This window comes from Merops nubicus, unplaced genomic scaffold (genome assembly GCF_000691845.1).
Source record: "Merops nubicus isolate BGI_N331 unplaced genomic scaffold, ASM69184v1 scaffold10621, whole genome shotgun sequence".
NCBI classification, from domain to species: Eukaryota; Metazoa; Chordata; class Aves; order Coraciiformes; family Meropidae; genus Merops; species Merops nubicus.
The window spans coordinates 11857-31097 of record NW_008586234.1 but is presented as its reverse complement, the minus strand read 5'-3'; the positions used below and the strand labels follow the sequence as shown (position 1 = coordinate 31097).

The 19241-nt window shown below is 43.5% G+C and overlaps 1 protein-coding gene across 1 annotated transcript in view; it reads left to right on the top strand.

Annotated features, from left to right (window-relative positions):
- Positions 1 to 15196, top strand: part of DCX (doublecortin) — a 67848-nt gene extending 52652 nt beyond the window's left edge. Inside the window, exons 5-7 of the mRNA XM_008948586.1 lie at positions 3559 to 3696; positions 12591 to 12685; positions 15140 to 15196. Of these exons, the coding sequence (XP_008946834.1) occupies positions 3559 to 3696; positions 12591 to 12685; positions 15140 to 15196 (290 nt within the window). The remainder of the gene's footprint in view (positions 1 to 3558; positions 3697 to 12590; positions 12686 to 15139) is intronic.
- Positions 15197 to 19241: the final 4045 nt, after the last annotated feature.

The following is a 19241-nucleotide window of genomic DNA, read 5'->3' as shown; positions in this document are numbered from 1 at the left end:
TTGCAGTCAGACACGTTTTTCTTGAAAACTAAACAGTAAGACACTTGTCCTGATGTACACATGTGAAGATTAAACAAAGGGAAGAAGCACAGTTAAAATAAAAATCATTCCCTCCACTGCTTTCTTCTGCTCAGTCAAAAAGCAGGGCAGTAATTCCCTTTTTATGGGAGTGGGACTGGGGCAGCACCATTATTTGTCCCTGTTACAACTGCAAGCACAAATCTGTAATAATGTGAGTCTCTGTGATAGATTAAGCCATGAAATCTTTGATTTCACAGAATATACAGAGCTTGCTTGTGGGAGTTACCACCTACCCCACCTGGCAGCTGCATACAACAGCACAGGCTGTCTGCTGGTGCCAGAGAGGGGAGCAAGAGTGAATTAACGTAACTTTGGCCATTTAAACTAGAAGAAAATGGGGTCTCCAAACATTCAGGCACAATTCCCAAAGCTCTATGTATCCTATACAAGGAACAGGAGCCCTGTGCTGTTTTACATGCTACAAACTGGCTCAGCATTGAAGGCCAAAAAGGACTTTTGCTGTATACCAGGGAGCCAAGCAGGCTGTGATCTTCAAACACTGCAAGCCTGGTTTTATTTGATGCTGGTACTTCTGACCTGTGTACTCCAGATGAACCCATCTGATGGTCTTGGGTAATTCAAAGAAGGTTTCCAGGGTTCAGCTGCAACTTTGCAGGCAGAGAATAAAGCCTGTGTCAGGCTGGGGAAGTGATCTGTAACCTAAGCTGCATATTTTTTTTAACACTCAGCAGTTGAGTCAGCTCCACAGGGAGTTCCACACTGTAAAACAGTTTGGATGCAATCCTAGCAGAACAACTTGATGGGAAGCCCAGCTCTCTGCCTATACTCCTGATTACCACTGATTTTTCCAGCTTGGATTTCTCTAAGAAAACTAATCCAAGCCTGCTGTTGGGAAGGCAGCGAGTAACTGCAGCTCTCAGTAGTATTTTCAGGGGAGCAGGGGTGCCCTGCACCTCTCAGGAGGCAGATGAGGAGCTATTAGCCAGCAGTGTTTCCCCATTATACACCCATCATCCTTCCTTGCTACTAATCAGATGCTGCAAGGAGAACTGCAAGTCCTGAGGTCTTGCAGATGAATGTCACTTATTAAAATCTCCTCTGTCATGGGGTACTTTTTCTTGCCTGTTTGGATGACATGCACTTGGATTGCTGGTTATTATGTTCACTCTGGCAGGACATCAGGAAACAAAATGAGGAATAGCATAAGAGAGGATTATATCATCTTTTCCTCCTGGCTGCCCACCACAGCTTCCATCCTGTAATCCCTGTTGCTGAGCACCTTCCAGATGAGGTTGCTCTGCCTCATTCATACCCACTGATTCCAGCATTAGCCCATGGGAACGTCACAGCCCCTGTCATTTCAGAGGCCTGTTCACACTCACTTCAGCACAGCCAGCTTTCCACCTTCAGAACCTTGTGTTGAGATGTGGAGATGCTCAGCGACTGCCTTTGGTGCACTGACACTTTTCAGTGCCTGAGCTGGAGGAACTCCTCAGAGTCAGCCTTTCTGGGCTGGAAAATGCACAGCCCCCCTTGGCTGCTGAGGTACCCATGTGATAGGTGTCACACAGGAGGACCAGGAGACCTGCTCTGCTCCAAGGAGGCTGCACTCTCCTGTATCTCACACAGCATTTGGTGCCTGTGGCTGGCCAGATGAATCCTGCTCTGAGATAAAAAACTTGCACTTTTTGTTAAACTGCTATATGTAAGAGCTTTGAAAAATGTCCCTTCTGCAGGCACTGAACATGGTTTTTCCTTGGGTTTTGGCTTGGCTGGTTAATACCAGGAGCATTTATTAGCACACTTTCCCTAGTGGCTATATCACAGTATCTCAACAAACATCATATTCTTTAGTATCAAGGATGGATAGTCTACCTTGAACACCTGTCCCCACCCATGATCTTTATACATGAAGAGCACATGAATTGCTGCTCTTCATGTATAAAAACTTGGGGCTATATCAGTACTAGAGCCCTACAAGCTTTCTGTGCCATCATCTGGGAGAAGTCAAGTACCTTTAAAAAAAAAAAAAACAACAAGTTTTTCTACCCCTGATTTACAGCTTCCAAAATCCACTTGGCAGGAGAGAGAATAAACTAAGTGTAGGTTTAATTATCCCCAAGCAGTATCCCTGGAGCACAGGGCATCCTCTCTTCCTGTTCTTGTACTGTGTGACCCAACAGCAAACTCTCTCTCAAGCCATCTGGAAGCAGAGACTGCCTCTGGACTGCCTGAGAATGAGCAGAGCCTGGGGGGAAATATAAGGCAATTACATTTTCATAGATATACTGATATATAAATAAATAACACATACATGTAGGTCAGACAACTTGTTTTCGGTTGACCAATTATTTCTGCTGCCTTAGTTGATTCCCATTAGGGAATCCTCCAGTCCAGGGAGGCCTCAGTCCAGCCCCTGTGTGCTGAGCTGAACTGCTCCATGAAAACCTCTCTGTAGGTGGAACAGCTCATTCACATCTGCCAAAAAGCCCTGGCTTTCACATCTTAGAGAGGACAGTCTGCTGTAGGAGATGAGGTGAGACCAGTTAGCATTTGACAAAAAGGAAATCCAGTTTTTATTGCCTTATCCTTAACTGGGTTAAGTTAATAACTTGAGGGGTGGAAAGTGCTTTTTCTGTAAGCTCTCACTGTAAATGAGCCATGGTTTGGAAGATGTGGCATGGCTGAAATCCTGGGGGACACAGAGGTTTGTTAGCATTTCAGTCCCCTTCTGCAGGACACTGAGGATCACGTTGATATTTTCCACTCTTCCTGGCTTATTTATTTTTTAAGAAAACACAGTTGGGGTTCTCATCTGCTCATGTCTTTAAGTACATAAATCTACTAGACTTGTTTATACAAAACTTTCAGAAAGGGATGAGTGGCCAGGATGGGGGATATGTTTTGTAAAACCATTTTGTCTTTGCTTTCTGCATCTGAAAAGTTGCAGCTTGTTGAAACCACAGAAGAGGTTGACTCAGGCTGGGTGAAAGCCTCCTGGGGCAGATGTCCCATCTGCCAGTCAGAGACCTTTATGTCACACCATGAGCTGTTTGCTGGCTTTCTCCACCTGCATAAATTGCACTCCTCATTCCTACTATTAGGTGTTCATGGAAGGGTTACAGCAAATTAACTGGGTTTTTTGCCTGGTTCTTCCCTCAGTAAGCACTGACCATTTTCATTGTGCACACTAGCTGGTGATAACCAAAACAAAGGGAAGGGCAGAAAATCTTTTGTGGGACACAGGTATGGAGATGGGCCCTGCTGGGGGGCCAGCCTCACCTTGATGTACGCTGCATCAGCACCTCTAGAAGAGCAAAGCTGCTGTTCTTTTTGCTCTCCCTCCCCCTAAAAAGCCTCTTTTCTGCTCGAGAGCAAACGTGGAGAGAGCAGCTTTGGATGCTTTGTGCTGCTCTTTGGAGGCAAGGCAGTAGGCTGCCCCCAGCGTTCCCCGGCCGTGTCCCCGGGCAGCCCGAGGAGGCAGGGACCTGAGCAGGGTTGCTGTCTGTTCCCTAGAGTGCCGGGTGATGAAGGGGAGCCCCGCGGCCGCCACGGGCAGCAAGTCATCCCCCACCCCCCAGAAGAGCTCCGCCAAGAGCCCCGCGCCCATGCGCCGCAGCAAGTCCCCCGCCGATTCAGGTAACCAGCCCGATGGTGAGTGATGCTTCCCTGCTCTCGGGCTATCAGGTGTGCTCAAGAGAAGAGCACATCTTGTGTGTCTTTGGATACGCCCACCCTGGGGGTTTGCGTAGCAAAATGTGGCATTTTTTAAGAAGAAGGGGCTGGTGCTAGTGTACAGGAGCACTTAAGGCCACGTTGGATAGGGCTTTGAGCAACCTGGTCTAGTAGGAGGTGTCCCTGCCCATGGCAAGGAGGGGTTAGAACTAGAATGGTTTGGGTTGGATAGGACCTTAAAGATCATCTATGATTCTGTGAAATATTGGAGAGGAATTCTCTGGTCAGTGAAGTGCAGTTGGAGCTTTAGGTCATAGCAGCCAGTCTCACAACCTGCTGCCTTAACAAAACTTTAAAAGAAGTTTCTATTCCACAGGCAGGAAATCAAGGCCCACAGTGCTCCCCTATGTTCCCTCTAGGCACAGACTGATTTAGAATAACCTCCTGTGCAATGCAAATGATAGTTATTGTACAGGTCAGGAGTGTCCTCTTCTAGTCATTATTTAAAGAAGACCAGTGACCTAGTGATTGGAGAACTGGAAAGCTGCAGAGCCTATAAGTTAAAGGCCAGTCTGAATATCACACTTCTGGTAATTGATAGTTTTAGAGTCATGATGATGAGGGTGAATTTCTAGGTGTGTTATCTGTCAGGCTGTTTTTTTTTCCAAAGGAGAACCAGACATGGCCCTTCAGTAAATGGCCAAATCTCCAGATTCCAGGAGAGCTTCCTGGCTTAATCAAGTGACCCAAAGTATTAGCACCAGTCCTATATAACAAAGATTGCTTTTCACCTTCATGGTAACACATTGCATATTGCATGTGAACACCACACACCACCTGACCATCAGTAGATCCTGACAGTATTCAGAAAGATTTTTCCCCAGGAAGCAGTTAATTTTGTTTAGGGGCTCCTGATGGTCTTCAGCTACTTAAAAGAGACAACATGAAATTGTTTGGCACATGCCAAGATTCTGTGCTTTTAAAAAGTTCTTTAGTTGTAAGGTGATTCTGAATTTACAGTTTTCCTTCAAGATTCCAGTGTTGGCTGTTCTTAAATTCAGGCTTGTTGTACTCTAAAAAGCTTTTACAATCCCAGTGCATGGTGAAGTTGCATGGATACATTGAAGGCATGATGGAAATTATGTTGTGGATTTAAAAAACCCCAAACAACTCCCATTCAGTGACCTGGGACTCAGATCATTCATGAGTTGTGAAACAGCCATTTAAACTTTCTCCATAAGCATCAGGTGCCAAGTGCCACCAGAACTAGACTTTATTGCCTGACCAGATAGTCTGATGTGAAATGTCAACTACTGTGCTCCTGATTTTAATGGATGGAATGACTCCCAGGAACAAAATGGTGAGTCATCTGATGGAGTTTAATGAACACAGTTAGCAGAGCCTTTCAGAAGGAGATTAAAATAACCAGAAATGCTGAACAATAGCCAGCTCCTGGAGTTAAGGCCAATAATGAAGGACAAATCAGGTTTTTTTAATCCCTCTAGACAAGGGTCTTTGGTACTTCCCTGTGATTTCAATACAGAAAAAAACAGCAGCCTGTTCTGCTTAGTGTGAATAAAAAAAGACTGAACTCTTTCAGCATAGAAAGATAATCAAAGAATGTCGTTTTCTCAGGACAGAGGGAAAAAAGAATACTATCTTGTGTTCTTGTTCCTTGAATTTGTAAAAAATAAGTGGGTTTACACATTGCTTAAAAGTCAGTATTTACATTTAGCTGGATTTTGAAGTTATCACATTAAAAATGCTGAATGAATCCTGGCTAATGAAAGATGATCTGACCGTTTTTTTTTTCTCCAGAATTTGTGAAATGATTTAGCAGTTTTAATTTAAGATTTGAAGCAGTTTTATTTCAAGTCTATTAAATATTTTGCTATGTGTTTGACCTCCTACCCATTTGTACCTTTTGCCTTTGCTGTCTTTCACTGTGCTGTGGTCCTTATACCAGAACCTGGCATTTCCTTCATCTTTTGTTGTTAGTTTCCATTCTTTTCAGGTCTTTTCTATTCTTCTCTGTTCACTTCTCTGGCAGCAGATAGTGGACAAAGGTAGTAAGTCACTGTTACAGCACAGAGGGAGCAGAAAAAACTGCTGCAGCAGAGCTTGCTAGTGCTAATTCTGAGGCTGTAAGGTTGACAGCATACAAACATTGCATCTGCTTTCCCTTCCACTTGCTGCAGGAGCACTTCTGATCTTTATGTGTCGACATAAATAAAGCACTTCTCATCCAAGGCTGTGGAAGTGCTGTGTGCCTGAGCAGCAGCTCTCCTCCACACAGACAGGGCTATCTGGGGACTTGAGTTTTCTTCCAGTCTCCTCCACTGACTCATTCCATGGCTCTGAGTACATCATTTAAGCTGTTCATGACTTCTTTCCCAATGGATCATCCAAGACAGTGATAAGCCATCTGTGTACAGAGCTCTGTAATCTACCTGTGGAATCAGGCACAAGAGCTTCCTGGCTCTTTATTTGGGGCATTTTGTGTATTCTGAAAACATTTGGAGAATAATATTGCTAAAACCAAATCTGTTATCTCACAGATTGCCAGGGACAAAAGACATCTCCAGCAGCAGAGTGACTGCAGCATGTGCTCCTGATCTTCCAGCCACATGAATAGATGTAGCAAACCTGTAAATCCAGCACTGAAAAGAAGCAGATTCTAAGCTATTTAATTGCTCCTGTCACCAGCTAGATGTGAACTCTTCTCTGACTGTCTTGTTACAGCAGTCCCAGTAATGAGCTACCTAAGTGGTCAACTCCCATTCCAAAACAACAAGGATGAACAGGGAGCAATGAAGAACACATAAACCATTTTCTTAAAAACCATCAGGACAAAAGTCTGAGCACAGACGTGCAACTGCAGAGAGGGTGCCAGCCCCCAGCTGCAGCCAGTCGAGCTCACTGGCTGCATTGCTGCCTTCTGCTGGAGGTAATTTGCCTCCTGCCTGGATGTGTCATGGCCTCGCTGTGAAAAGCTCAATTCCCACTAGGCAGCCAGAGCCCTTCAATTCCAAGGCTCTGAAAAAAAAGGAGGTTGCTAATCCACAGAAACATGTTAAACATCGTTTCCTTCCACGGTACTTTTATCTCTTTATTTACCATACAGTCATTTAAATGAATAAATGAAAATTAAATGAATGAATGAAGATTAAATGAATGAATGAAGAAGTGTCTTGCTATAAGCAGATGGCAACAGACCACAGTCCTTATATTCCCAAGGGAAATCCTTTCTTCCTTCTCTCATTAACCCCCAACCCATGTATGTCCCTTCTCAGCCACATCAGTGTGTTTCTGGTTTGATCCAGCTCTTCCTCCAGACACTGTGCTGGCCACTCCATCGTGGGCTGTTTGCACCTCTTGCTTCAGTTTGACTGGAAGGCCCTGGCTGCTCTGCCAGCAGTTCCCACTGGGCTTCCAGTGCATCCTTCAGTTTCCCATCTCTTTGGTGCTGGAGCTGTGGTGCAGGTTTTCATCTATACCCTCCACCTAACTCCCTCAACATCTTGCTTCCAGCAAGGTGCAGTTAGAAGAGTACAGCAGGATTTGAATTCTCCCTCTACAAGAACACAGCCAAGTGCCTTTCTCTTCTTTGTCTCCCAGATGTTAGCTAGTAGAGTTGAACTAGTTTCCCACATACCAGGTGTAAGTCAAGAGTGGGAGGGGTCAGGGCTTCTAGCTGGCCTTAGTTGAGCTTAGACAGAAGAAGACATTTCCTAGGGTTCAGAAACTGCTTTTGCTTCCTTTTGGGAAGGAAATGGACTGATTGAACTTGGAAAAAAAAGAAGATTGAGAAGGAACAATTAACACTCTTCAAATACATTTGAAGTATAAAAAAAGAGGACAAGGATCAATTTTCCTGTGTGCCTGTCAGGGAAAGGACAAGGCATTGGTTTAATTTTTAGTAAGAGTTATATAGATCATATATTTGGAATAATTAGGAATTAATATTTTCAATTATAAACATCTTAATCACTGAAGCTGCTCTCCTAGGGAGCCTGTGAGTTCCTGTCAGACTTGGTGCTTTTAAAAACTAAGATCTCTATTGGGGATGACCCAAATATATCTGATTCCAATTTAGAGCATAGGGCTGCAGTTGCAAAGCTTTTACAGTTGCTTCTAGCCTCGATTTTTCTTTCTGTGAAGTCAGCTTTGCTAAATGACATAGCTTAGAGCAATAAAGTCCAGACTAAACTACACCCTCACTATACCATCCGTTTCCCTCTCCTAACATGACAGATGAAAACTGTGTGTAAGGAGATAAGTCTCTGTGCTGCTGCTGTGGTCCAGGAGATTTAAATGGGGTAAGGTCAACAGGAAGGTTGGGAGAATTTCTTTAACAGACCACTCCAGTAAGAAGTCAAACCAAGCAAAAGACAGAGCTGAATCTCAGGGGAGGAATACAGGGGGGAGAATAATGATGTCATTTGCCATTACTTCTTTGCTAGAAAAATAAGAATTTATCTTACAGTAGCACATAACAGACAAGGGCTCAGTTGTACAAACCTGTGATAGGAGAGTTTATGAGCTTTAAAACCAGCATGATCTTAGTCCTTTGCAGTGCAGAGCCACAGGTACCTGAGCTTGAATTTGAAAATATCTTTCCCCAGCTTTGTGTTGATCTGAGCAGGGCTCTGAGGCACTGCTGCAGGACTTTAATTTCTCAGTCCTCTAATGTAGGGGTTTGGATAGAGGAACAAAAGCATCTTCAGAAGGCAGCAGCGATTAGCAAAGCAGACACAGAAAGTCAGTCTGTCCTGACTGCAGATCTGGCTCCCCAGGGTCATTATATATGAACGTGTTAAAAAGGCAGCAGATGTCTTTGGGATGGCACACGATGGAGCAGCTTGTTGTGCCACTTGTGCTTCCTCACGTTCTGCTAGCTGACATCCACAGTGCACAGCCAGCAGAGACATCACCCTCCCAAAACAGGAGGGGAGCAGGGTGCCAGAGCTGCAGAGCCACGTGCTGGGAAAACAGGAGGTGCCTGAGCCAAGGAGCCTCTGCAATCTGAATGCTTCCACTCCTGAATAGGCACTACAGTGGAGTTTATTTGTCCCACAGGCCCTGTGTCCTGGAGTGCAGGGTGACCTGTGCTCACTAAAAGAGCTGCCCTTTGTACCTTTGCTTTATGCTCTCCTTGTTCTGGTTGTTACCTCTGTTTTCTTGGGGATGCTTCAAGCCCTGACCTGGAGACAAAACCATTCATGTATTTCCTGGGTCTTTCTCTCACTCTTGTGATGTACGAGCATGTGCTACTCAAACTAGGAACTCATCTGAAGAACTCTGGGAACCCCAGTGGAGCAAGGAGTACTGATCTCATTTTACAGCTGATAGAAGAAGAGACATCTCCACACATATTGAGCATTCACCACAATCCTTGGGCCCTGCTTTTTCCAGTTCTGCTTATTGATAGAAACGTGAGTTCAAAAGATGGACCAGGTCTCAGTGCTTATCACTGCTGGAAATTCAGATCCAGAATCCCAGTCATCCAAGCGAACCTGAACAACACTCAAGGAACAATTGCACTGGAGAAGTTTGACTGAAACATCTGTGGGAGAAGCAGGCAGAGGATTCAGTTTACCTGGATCTCTCATAGCCCTCTCAAACATGACATGATGCTGTATTCTCCATCCTCCCCCTCAACTGCTGGACAAGCCTTGACTTTCCTCCCGAGTACAAATTGTCTTGTGCACTGAAGGAGGTGAAGAGCCTATGAAAAAAAGTAGTGCCCGTGTTCATGCAGTGAAAGGATGTGTCATGTACACAAAGGGCCTTCAAGGTAAATTGAGGTTGCAAAGCAGATAGGATGACATAAACAAGACATAACCCAACTGAATTCAAATGAAAGCTGAGTTATAAGGAATGGTTTCTAATAGCCAAACTTCTGTGACATCCTCAGCTACAAGTCATCAGCAGGTTTTAGTGGAGCAGCAGCATTCTGCACCACCTGGGATCTGCTCTTTGCCTCTTGTTATTTCCTTGCATTTCAATTCCAAAGGAACACATCCAGGTTTGATTATGAACCCTGTTCTTCCTTAGCAGATGTAGAGAAAATTAAACTCAACTTCTTAATTGTTGCTCCTGCTGCAAAACTCTTTGTATTGGTAATGATTTACATCCGTCTCATTCCATTTCTGAGTTGGATGGCACATCTGCTTTTTCGTTAGTGCTCATAAAATATTAACATCCCTGCTGTAGCACTCAAAAGTCTCATTGTATTAGGGAATTTCTGTCCTTCCCTGCAGCAATTACATCTGCTTGCTGCACATGGACTGTTGGATGTTCTTCCAGTCCTCCTGTTCGTGGAAGGGAAATGTTGGGTACTTTGTGGAGTTAAATGGCATTCTTCATCTTAAGAAGGATTCCTTCCTGCCTCAGAATGAGTGACAACTGGAATAATAAAGAAAGATATTTTTAGAATTAGAGATAGATTCTAGTTAATACAGATTATATTAGTACTATTGTACCCCACATTTTCTTTAACAGAAAACCCAAAGTCACTTGGTGAACAACAAAAAAAAAAGAGATCCAAGTTCTATTTTTTTAATAATTGCCTTCATTATATGGCATCTAGTTAGTGAACTCTGCTTCTTCTCCCAGCAGCCTTGAGGGCAGCTCACTTCGCAGAACTGGAGTGAAGCAGAGAGCAGCATGTCACAGTGCAGGGACTGGTGTCTAACAGTTCCAGGGCTTCCATAACTAGTTTTTTCCCCCCACCAATAAAGAATTATCTGAGTGAAATGGGGAGGTGAAGGGTCACTCAGTTCCCCAATTACCTGAAAATCATTATTTCTACTTCCTTTCAAGAAATATCTATTTCCTCAGTGCATTTGTAAGGGGGAAAAAGCTCTCAGTGATGAATAGCCTCCTCTTCCCTGTAGTGCCTTCTGTGTGGGAGTGATGGGTGTGAAGGCAGAGGCTCCACATCACCATGCATCTGTGGAGTCAGAGCTGCTTAACATGCTGGCAGCTTCTCCTTTGTCCTGTGCCTTGGAGCACAGGTTTCTTCAGACTTACTCAAATCCATGTGTGACCTCTATATTTGGGGCAGTAGTACCACAAACTTTAACTGTCCCCTCCTTTCTCACAAGAAGGTGATAGAGAAGAGGAATGAGGCTCTTAGGCATTAAAGCAAGAGTTAGGCTGGTTTGGCTCTTAAAAATAGAACTCTCACACACCTTCTTCTTCATGCATGTTATTTTCTACACTCTGTCTGCTCTAGACACTCAACTACTTGCTTAATTTAAAGTAACTGATTTGCATATTCAGCTATTACAATTGAAAGCATAAGTCCCACATGCTGAACTCATCCCTCCTGCTGTTCCAGTTGGAGTAATGGTAGAGAGAGAGATTGGGCATGCAGGGAGCAGGACAACAAGCCCATCATTTTATGCTTGTTTTTCTCTCTGGGTGAAACAGCACAATTGCAAATGTTGTCTTTAAAAGGGGTAGGGATTTGTAGAGTTATCTGGAGGGCTGGCAACATTATTGCCATTTAAGGAAATGACAATCAAAATATGTAGGGTTTAGTTTTGTGGCGTGTGCTGAGTACGTTCTCATCTGGAGTAGGTTTTGGACATGTCACTTTCTGTAGACTTGATTGGGGTATGTAGTTTAATGCTCAGAAGGCCTCCAGCTTGCTGCTGCTGCTGGGATTGCAAAAAGAAGAGGGCAGAAAAGATAATATACTTGGACACAGCCATGGCGTGAGTTTGGATTTCCTTCCCTCAAGTAATGCTGCTGTTCTGATGGACCTATGTGTTTACCACCCCTGGTAACAAGGGGGTCTGTACCCCTGGAGTTGATACACAACCTACGGATGGCCAAGTTCACTCTGTGTCAGTGTGGCCTTATGAAATATGTGTTGTGACACCCAGGAGTTACCAAAGACATTAGCTCACTTCAAGGAACATCAGCAGTAGGAAAAAAATTGATTTATCCTTACTGCATTTTGCTTCCCTTCATTTTTCTGCATAATGTGCTCTTGACTTTGATTTCTTTTTAGTCCCATAAATGTGTAATAGCTGGCCCTGACACAGACCTGGGGCCTGTCCCTTTCGCTAAAAGCCAGGGCTGTGAACAGACCCTTCCAAAGGCCATTTGGTTTAAATGAATCAGAAGGTTTTTAATGGAGAATAACTATGTTTTCTTCAAAGCATCATGAACAAACAAAGCAAATCAAAAGGCCAGACTGTGATCTTTGCAAGAGGGTTGTCACTTGATAGGATTCTCCTGCTCCTCCTCTGATGGACCGTGGTCACTTCTCTGGTGCAGGCAGTGCAGGAACAGCAGAGCCAGCTCTGGCCTCTCCCCAGAGAGGTGACCAGGGACACGCCACCCCGGGCTCACACCAGGGCTTCACAAGGGCTCTTTGAGTCATTTAACCCCAGCCCCAGCTCACTGCACCCAGGCAGCTGTTGTCTCACAGTGTGTGTATTTGACATCTCATGTTTCGTGTGTAGGATCCGGGATGTCTGCAGCCTCTGGTTACTGCTCATGCCCTTAAGTGCCATGTGGTTTCAATTGCATCAAACTGTTTGAGAACAGAGAATTTGTATCTCTGGTTTCCTGGTGATGTATATCTTGGACCAGTTTGGGGAATATTTGTAATTTGAATATTGCTCTTTCAATATATTTTGTATTCCACTATATTTTACAGTCTATTATCCTGAACAGCTGAAAGCCTTAAGTTGGGTGAGTGGCCATGCTCTTCACTTGGGTTTTTCTCCTGCCTAATATGAATAAACAATAGCATTTCTGTGCTAAATGTCTGGATACCTTCCATCTCTCCAAAGGAGAAAGAAGATCCTCCTCTTGCTTGTCTGATTGCTAGCTTCTGTCTTCTTTCCTGACAGCAAATGGGACCTCAAGCAGTCAGCTCTCTACACCCAAATCAAAGCAGTCCCCGATCTCCACACCTACCAGCCCAGGGAGCCTCCGTAAGCACAAGGTATTATGTTTCTTATACCTTACTACTTCTCTTTCTCCCTTCATCTACTTGTAAGTCATGGCCATATTCTCTAGAAGCACCACTCTGTATGTTGAAGCAGTGGAGAATTTGGCCCGTTACCTAAAAGGGTTGTCACTTGGGGGTTTAGCAAGATGGTGAACAACAAATAAACCATCAGCCTGTTTCTTCCACTGGAGATTTGTGCTGGAGATCATCCATATGGATCAGAAGAGATCATTTAACCCTGAGCTTGTATCACTATTTGAAAAGTTATTGATGGATATGGTCTTCACATAAATCCTTGAGAAGTCTTAAGTGTTGGCAAATCTGGTCTGTTAAACAGGAAAAATGCAGATGTTACTGAAGCTCTAAGACATCACTTTAATGATGCTTCTCAAGGATTTTTGGTTTTAGTTCTTTAAGGCCATGCTCTGTTTTGCAAGAAAGAAATGATTTTTTACAGCTGGTGTAGTGATTGTCTAGGGGTACAGTAGGTGGTAGCAAGCAGAGTGTCTAACAGTCACAGCTTTTTATGTCCCTGTTATTCAGGGCCATCCTGCACTGAGTCCAGATTGGGCATTCTCATTTCTGGAATAGCCATGGTGTTGCTTCCAACAGTCTGTATTTGATAGAGAAATTGCAACTTGGACATAAATGGAAGTGTGAGAGGAGCTCCATGGGATTTCTCTTCAGCAGGCAGAACGTATGTCTCAGGCCGAGTATGACTTTGAAAGCATTGACTTGAAATTCTGGAAGAGTAATTTAAAAATCCTGCTAGTGGTGAGGTTTTGTAGGGTCTAGATTGTGTGGGCTGAACTTGTTTTGTTTGAGGATGATGTTTTTTCTCAAAGTGAGAAGAAGCAACTGGACTATAGTTGTTAGGATGGTGGAACAAAGCACAGACGTCAGCCAATGAGGAGAATCCCCAAAAAGTCCAGTGGGCTTTGGATTACACCTCTAACATGTACAATTTTGGATCGTAGACCTTTGGACATGGGGTTGAATGGTACTGGGTGAGCCTGAGGTAGACTTTTTGCTTCTCAAAAATCAGATCTTTAAAATATTCCCAGTATATGGCTGTAGTTACTCAGCTCTGTTTGACTTTCTTTAACAAAGGCCTGGCTGAATCCAAATGAAATCTGTGTTTTCCTCAGGACTTCACTCTTGTCTCAGCTGTTCAGTCTAAGTCTGAGGAAACACATCAATTTCAACACAGTGGGTCCAGATTTATTATTAAATTATAACTGAGAACAGGATCTGGCCCATAGTCTGAATTCAACATTGCTTGTGTTTATTTCACCAAAAGTAATGCTGTAACCTGCATCCTTTGCTTCAGCCATCAAGGACCTGAAATAGTCTCCAGACACTGTCTCATTTAGGACTTTGGAGATGAGCATTTGCTTCCTGGTAAAGACAAGTAAAACTCCCCTTCTTTAACGTTTTATGTATGTTTTCAGCTGGCTGATTTATGACCTTTCCAGTGAAGCCCCTGGAAGATCTGTAATGGATGGTGACTGCTGGAGACAAAGCCCATCCATCTATGAGCTTCTGCACTAACTTAAGCCAATCAACAAACACAAACATATTGTTTTGAGTTACCAGAATATTCATGCATCATTGTCTTTTTCCTAGGGGCTATTTCCTGCTTATGATGAAATCACTTTTCTTTTTTTCCCCTAAAGCTCAAGTGATAAATGCTTAGATTGTGTTCACCACAAAGTCCTATTTTACCTTTTCTTATGTCAAGATCGTTGTGAATTTCCTTTGTGTGTATTTGGGCTTTTCTTCATTGTGCTCCCAGTTATTACCTGTGTTGTGCAGGTCAGAGTTCAAAAAGGTCCAAGGAGAGCTTCAGCCCTTGAGCTGGCTTGTGTGCCTAGTTCCACACAGAACATTAAGGGAGTGGAGTAAGAGAGTTACCCCAGAAAGGGATCCTGGAAAAGCTCTGCATTCAGTATTTGATCCAAGTAATAAACTTGGGATCATTTTCTTAACCCTTCTAATTGATCAGAAATGATTTAAACTAAAGGATAAATCATGGAGCATGTGATGTTCCGAGGGATTTGTCCTAAGGGTAGCTGTCAAATCAAGGTTAGATGCCTTCATTGTGGACTTAGTTTCCAAGAGACCTATTAAGGAAAAGTCCTGCTCTCAGACATGCTACAATGGACACACTGATCCACAAGCCATTAAAAAATACTTCTCAAACTTCTCACTGAACAGCCATCTCTCTTCTGGTGCCAAGATCCTCTTGCTCCACCGTACAAGGAACCTGCCTTGATTTCAGCCTTGAACTCCCTGGACAGCTTGTCAGCCCATCCAGTAGCCAGTGCAGGAGTCTGCCAGCCTGTCCCTAGGAGCTGCTTGGAAACAGACACTTCAGCTGCTTCCTTATGCAGGACCAAAGGTGGAACGTGATTTTGTGAGTTAACATCTTCTTCTTTCCTCCTACAGGACTTGTATCTGCCTCTGTCTTTGGATGACTCCGATTCCCTTGGAGATTCCATGTGAAGCGACACGAAGGGAAATGGCCACACTGCAAGCTATGTTTAAGATACAGTAGAGTACTTCTGCCAAAATAAGCAGATAGGTGACTGGTGCTTTCAAAGCAAACAAAGGACACACAGTTGTATGTCATTTTTTTTCTGTGATTTATCCTCCGTGCCACAAATCAACACCTACCAGTCGATAGAGATAGAGGGATACCATTCTTCCAAGTAACAGGGGTGCAAAACGGACATTGTGAGCAATCTGGGGCCAGTATGCCCATGGTCCTGTGCTTCTCCCATTCCCTTCTCTGATTTCTTCTGCAGCTGCAACTATATCATTTGCCTAGTGATAGTAAAGTAGCTCCCCCAGAAGCGTGCAAACGGGTGCCTTGCTCTGCAAGCCCAAGCAGAGCAAACGGTGCTCACCAGCTGCCCAAGCTGCCAGCCTGCAACCCTCACCTGCAGCCCTGCAGACTGCCTAGGACTGGTTTTATTGTTGGAGGGCAGGAAGGGAAGGGATTAGTTTGATGTCTAATATGCCAGCAGAAGCTTGGACAAGGTTAGGAACGATTATGAAGACACTGAGTAAGGTTAGTCCAATAGCGATTCAAATATTGGGATTTTTAAATTTTTTTTTTTAATAATTAAGCAAAAAAATATTGTCAGCTGAGTTTTCTGGAGTGAAACACCTTTTATATATGACCCAAAGTTACTGCTAGCTGGTAACAATTTTTTCTCCCCACCCTATGGTATCTCTCTATCTCTGTTTGTAACAGTAATGCCTTGTCAACAGCCAACACTGAAAACACTGTGAGAATTTGTTTTCAGGTTTGACACCCTATAGGTCACTTTTTATAGCAAAAAAATCAATACACTTTTTATAAAGGAAAACCTTGTATCTGTGTTTTGGGAGTAAAGATTCAAGCTCCTTCTTTTTTATAAAAGCTGGTAATTTTCTTTTGTTTAAAAAACACGTTCAGAAAAATGTACAAAAAAAACCAACCGACAACTGCAGAACAGTAACAACAACAGCTCGGTTTAGAAATCTTGTCATCACTGCCAAACCAGACACACGTAGGGGGGAAACAAAGGTCAATTCAAAATATTGAATGTTTTGATAGTTTTTGTAATGTTTGAGACTATGTCTTTGGTTTTTTACACTTCAGTATTCCTAACTACGGCCAGATTCTCTACTTATATAACAAAATAGAATTTTGTGATGTTCAAAAACCCGTATTTTAAGAAACTCTTCTATCTGACAAAAACAAACTTACTGTATTTAGAGAAACCTTTTGCTTTTATTAATCAGCAATGACTCCTACAGAATGCAAAGTTCATCTATTCACGCAGGGCTGGTGGTTTTTACGGCGCCGAAGCTTTGTCACAGGTCGCTGGCATTGCCTCCCTTCCTCATGGAAGAAGCTTTTGATGAAACTGATGATTACAGAACTTTACCTAAAGGAAAATTTGTGCAATCAGATCTTTCTTTGTTGCTCTATTTGCCTTTGTTTGAACATACACACCCATCCCCTCTTGCCTTGCAACCCCTTGTGATTAGAGTGAGTTCTAGCGTTGTGACGTTTGCTGGGTTGTTCCCAAAGCCACTCCACGTTTTGTTTGCTTGCACTGCTGCAGGAAACAATCTGTGCAGGCTGCATCTTTAGAGGTTCACATGATGATACATGGAATGCAACTTAAGAGATTTCTCTGAGAGAGGCCAGGATTGGGAATTATCAAGGGGTCAGAGTTATTACGCACCAAATTTGCACCCAGTAGTCTTAGTGCATGATCATTTACACCCCGAGTTTTGCACAAGAAATCATCTGGTCCCACAATTAACTCCATTTAATTGAATAACTCTCTGACTACTCAACTGCTAAACGAGCGTTTCACCTATTGTATATAGAACCCTGTCTGAACGGGAGCAGGTCTCTTGGTAACCCTGTGCCTCAGTCTGTCTGTCTGTCCCTGCAGGGACAACTCTCTTCTACCTCACTGGGGGTTGTGAGGCCAAATGCTGGTTAACATTGTTAAAGTGCTTTCAGATCCTCTAACAGAAGGTGCTCAAGTATTCTGGGTGCAGATTTGGTTATGGGTGCTAATTTTTGGCTGTTTAATCCTGTGAGTGCTACTGCAGACACTGGTCATGAGAAGATATAACTTTTTAAGCATACAGATGTCAAAGGCCATGGTTATGCTAACAATATTAATCCTCAGAGCTTTTGCCTTAGTAAAAGCTTTTGTGGGACAGATAGTTTGACATGCTTTTACTCTCTCCTCTCTTCTGTTGGTGGAAAACTCAGAGTCCCTCCCCAGGTCTCTGCCTTTCTGGGGACCCTGACTAGTAGCCATGACCCTGCCTGTTAGAGATGATGGACTTGGACTCCAGTCAGAGGTGTTGGCACTTCAGTGGCACGGGTTATTCCTGTCACAGTCAGGGTCAGCATGTCCTGCCACCCTTCCTCTGAGTCTCTGCTAAACCAGGAGACCAGCCATGGAATCACATCTAGGTTCAGTTGCTATTCAGTACAGGACACTCACCACAGATCCACCAGGAAAACTTAAATCTTTGATAGCCATAAGCAGACTGAACTGCTAGAGGGGCAGGGAAGGAGTCTGAGAGGTGCTTTCGTCCAATGTCTGGGAGTTCAGTTTGTATAAGATAAAGCAGGATCCCAAGGGGTGAATGAACCTTTGGACAGATGGTTGGTGAGGGAGCTGCTGAGAAGTGGTTCCTTTCCCTCCTGCCACAAGCACTGTTTGGTTAGCTGAAGATGCTTGTCCTGGTGAAGTGTGCTGAGGAATCACTGAGGCCTTCTTCTGAGCTGCACCTAGTGACACTAAAACTTGATCCTACAAGTTCTCCCTTGGGTGTGGAGTTTTGTTTGTACAAGGATCATCCTGGGGTGGGGCTGAGCCAAACAATTCCTTCAGGGAATTCAGAGGACCTTGAAAAGGCCTAAAAGAAGAAAAAGAAATATTGTTCAGTGGGAAAAATAGCCATTCAAACCAGTAGAAGCCACAAAGAAAACAGGGTATGAGGTCAAACTCCCAAGTTTTAAAAAGCAATTTTCTAGGTAGGAATGCCTGGGCAGTAGGAGAAGTCAGTGAGCATTTCAGCTGTAACATAGAGTGAAGTCTGTATTAATGCCAGAATTGCATGAGTTTTGTACAGAAATGCATGTGGAATGTTACCTACATTCAAAACTAGTTATCTGTGACTTTGTAGGATCCCTAGCATAGACTGGAATACAAAGACAAACAATGCACAGGTACTGCACCATAGTCATTTAATTATAAGGACAGCCCTGATTCAGGAAAGAACTTAAAGACATGCTTAAATTTTAGCACGTGCTTTACTCCTGTTGATTTTTCACGAGATGTAAGCTTGGGTTTGGTCAGAGAGCTTTCCTGAACTGGAATGAATTAGTAATTACTTTCTATCCACTGTAATAATTCCAGACCCCAGGAGACCCTGGAGCAGGTGACAGTAATTCCACTATACACTCCAGAGTTTTACCTTTAATATTTTTTTCTACTTTTACAAGCATATAAAACTCCACAGGATATGAGGATTTGCCATATTAATTCTGCTATAAAAACCCTGTCTAATTTGCCTCATGAGACTACCTTTAGTGTTTTCAGAGACTAATTGAATCACTAAGACTATATTGTTTTAAAACAATGTAGTATTTAAAAACAAATTGGAGACACTCTTGAAGTAGCAGGGCTTTGTTTCTTTGAAATCTGCCTTTATTCAGTGTACTTTAGCAGATTTGCATGTACAGTGAGAACACCCATTTCAGACACAGGATTACTCAGAAGGAATTAGAGCAATCCTCCAGGCAGAGACTGGTGGGTTTGGTGTTTGCACATTGCAGTGATGGTCCTGACTGGAGAAGATCAGGGCAATGCAGCAAAATCTTCAGCCCTAGGATTTCTGCCACTGGTAAAGCATTTCTAATCCCAGAGTTTCTGGGTGAGAGCCTCATCTAAGATCAGGAGCTAGTTCAGTTCCACCAGCTAAAGAGCCAACCAAGACCCTCTATGCCTCAAACTCATTTTGA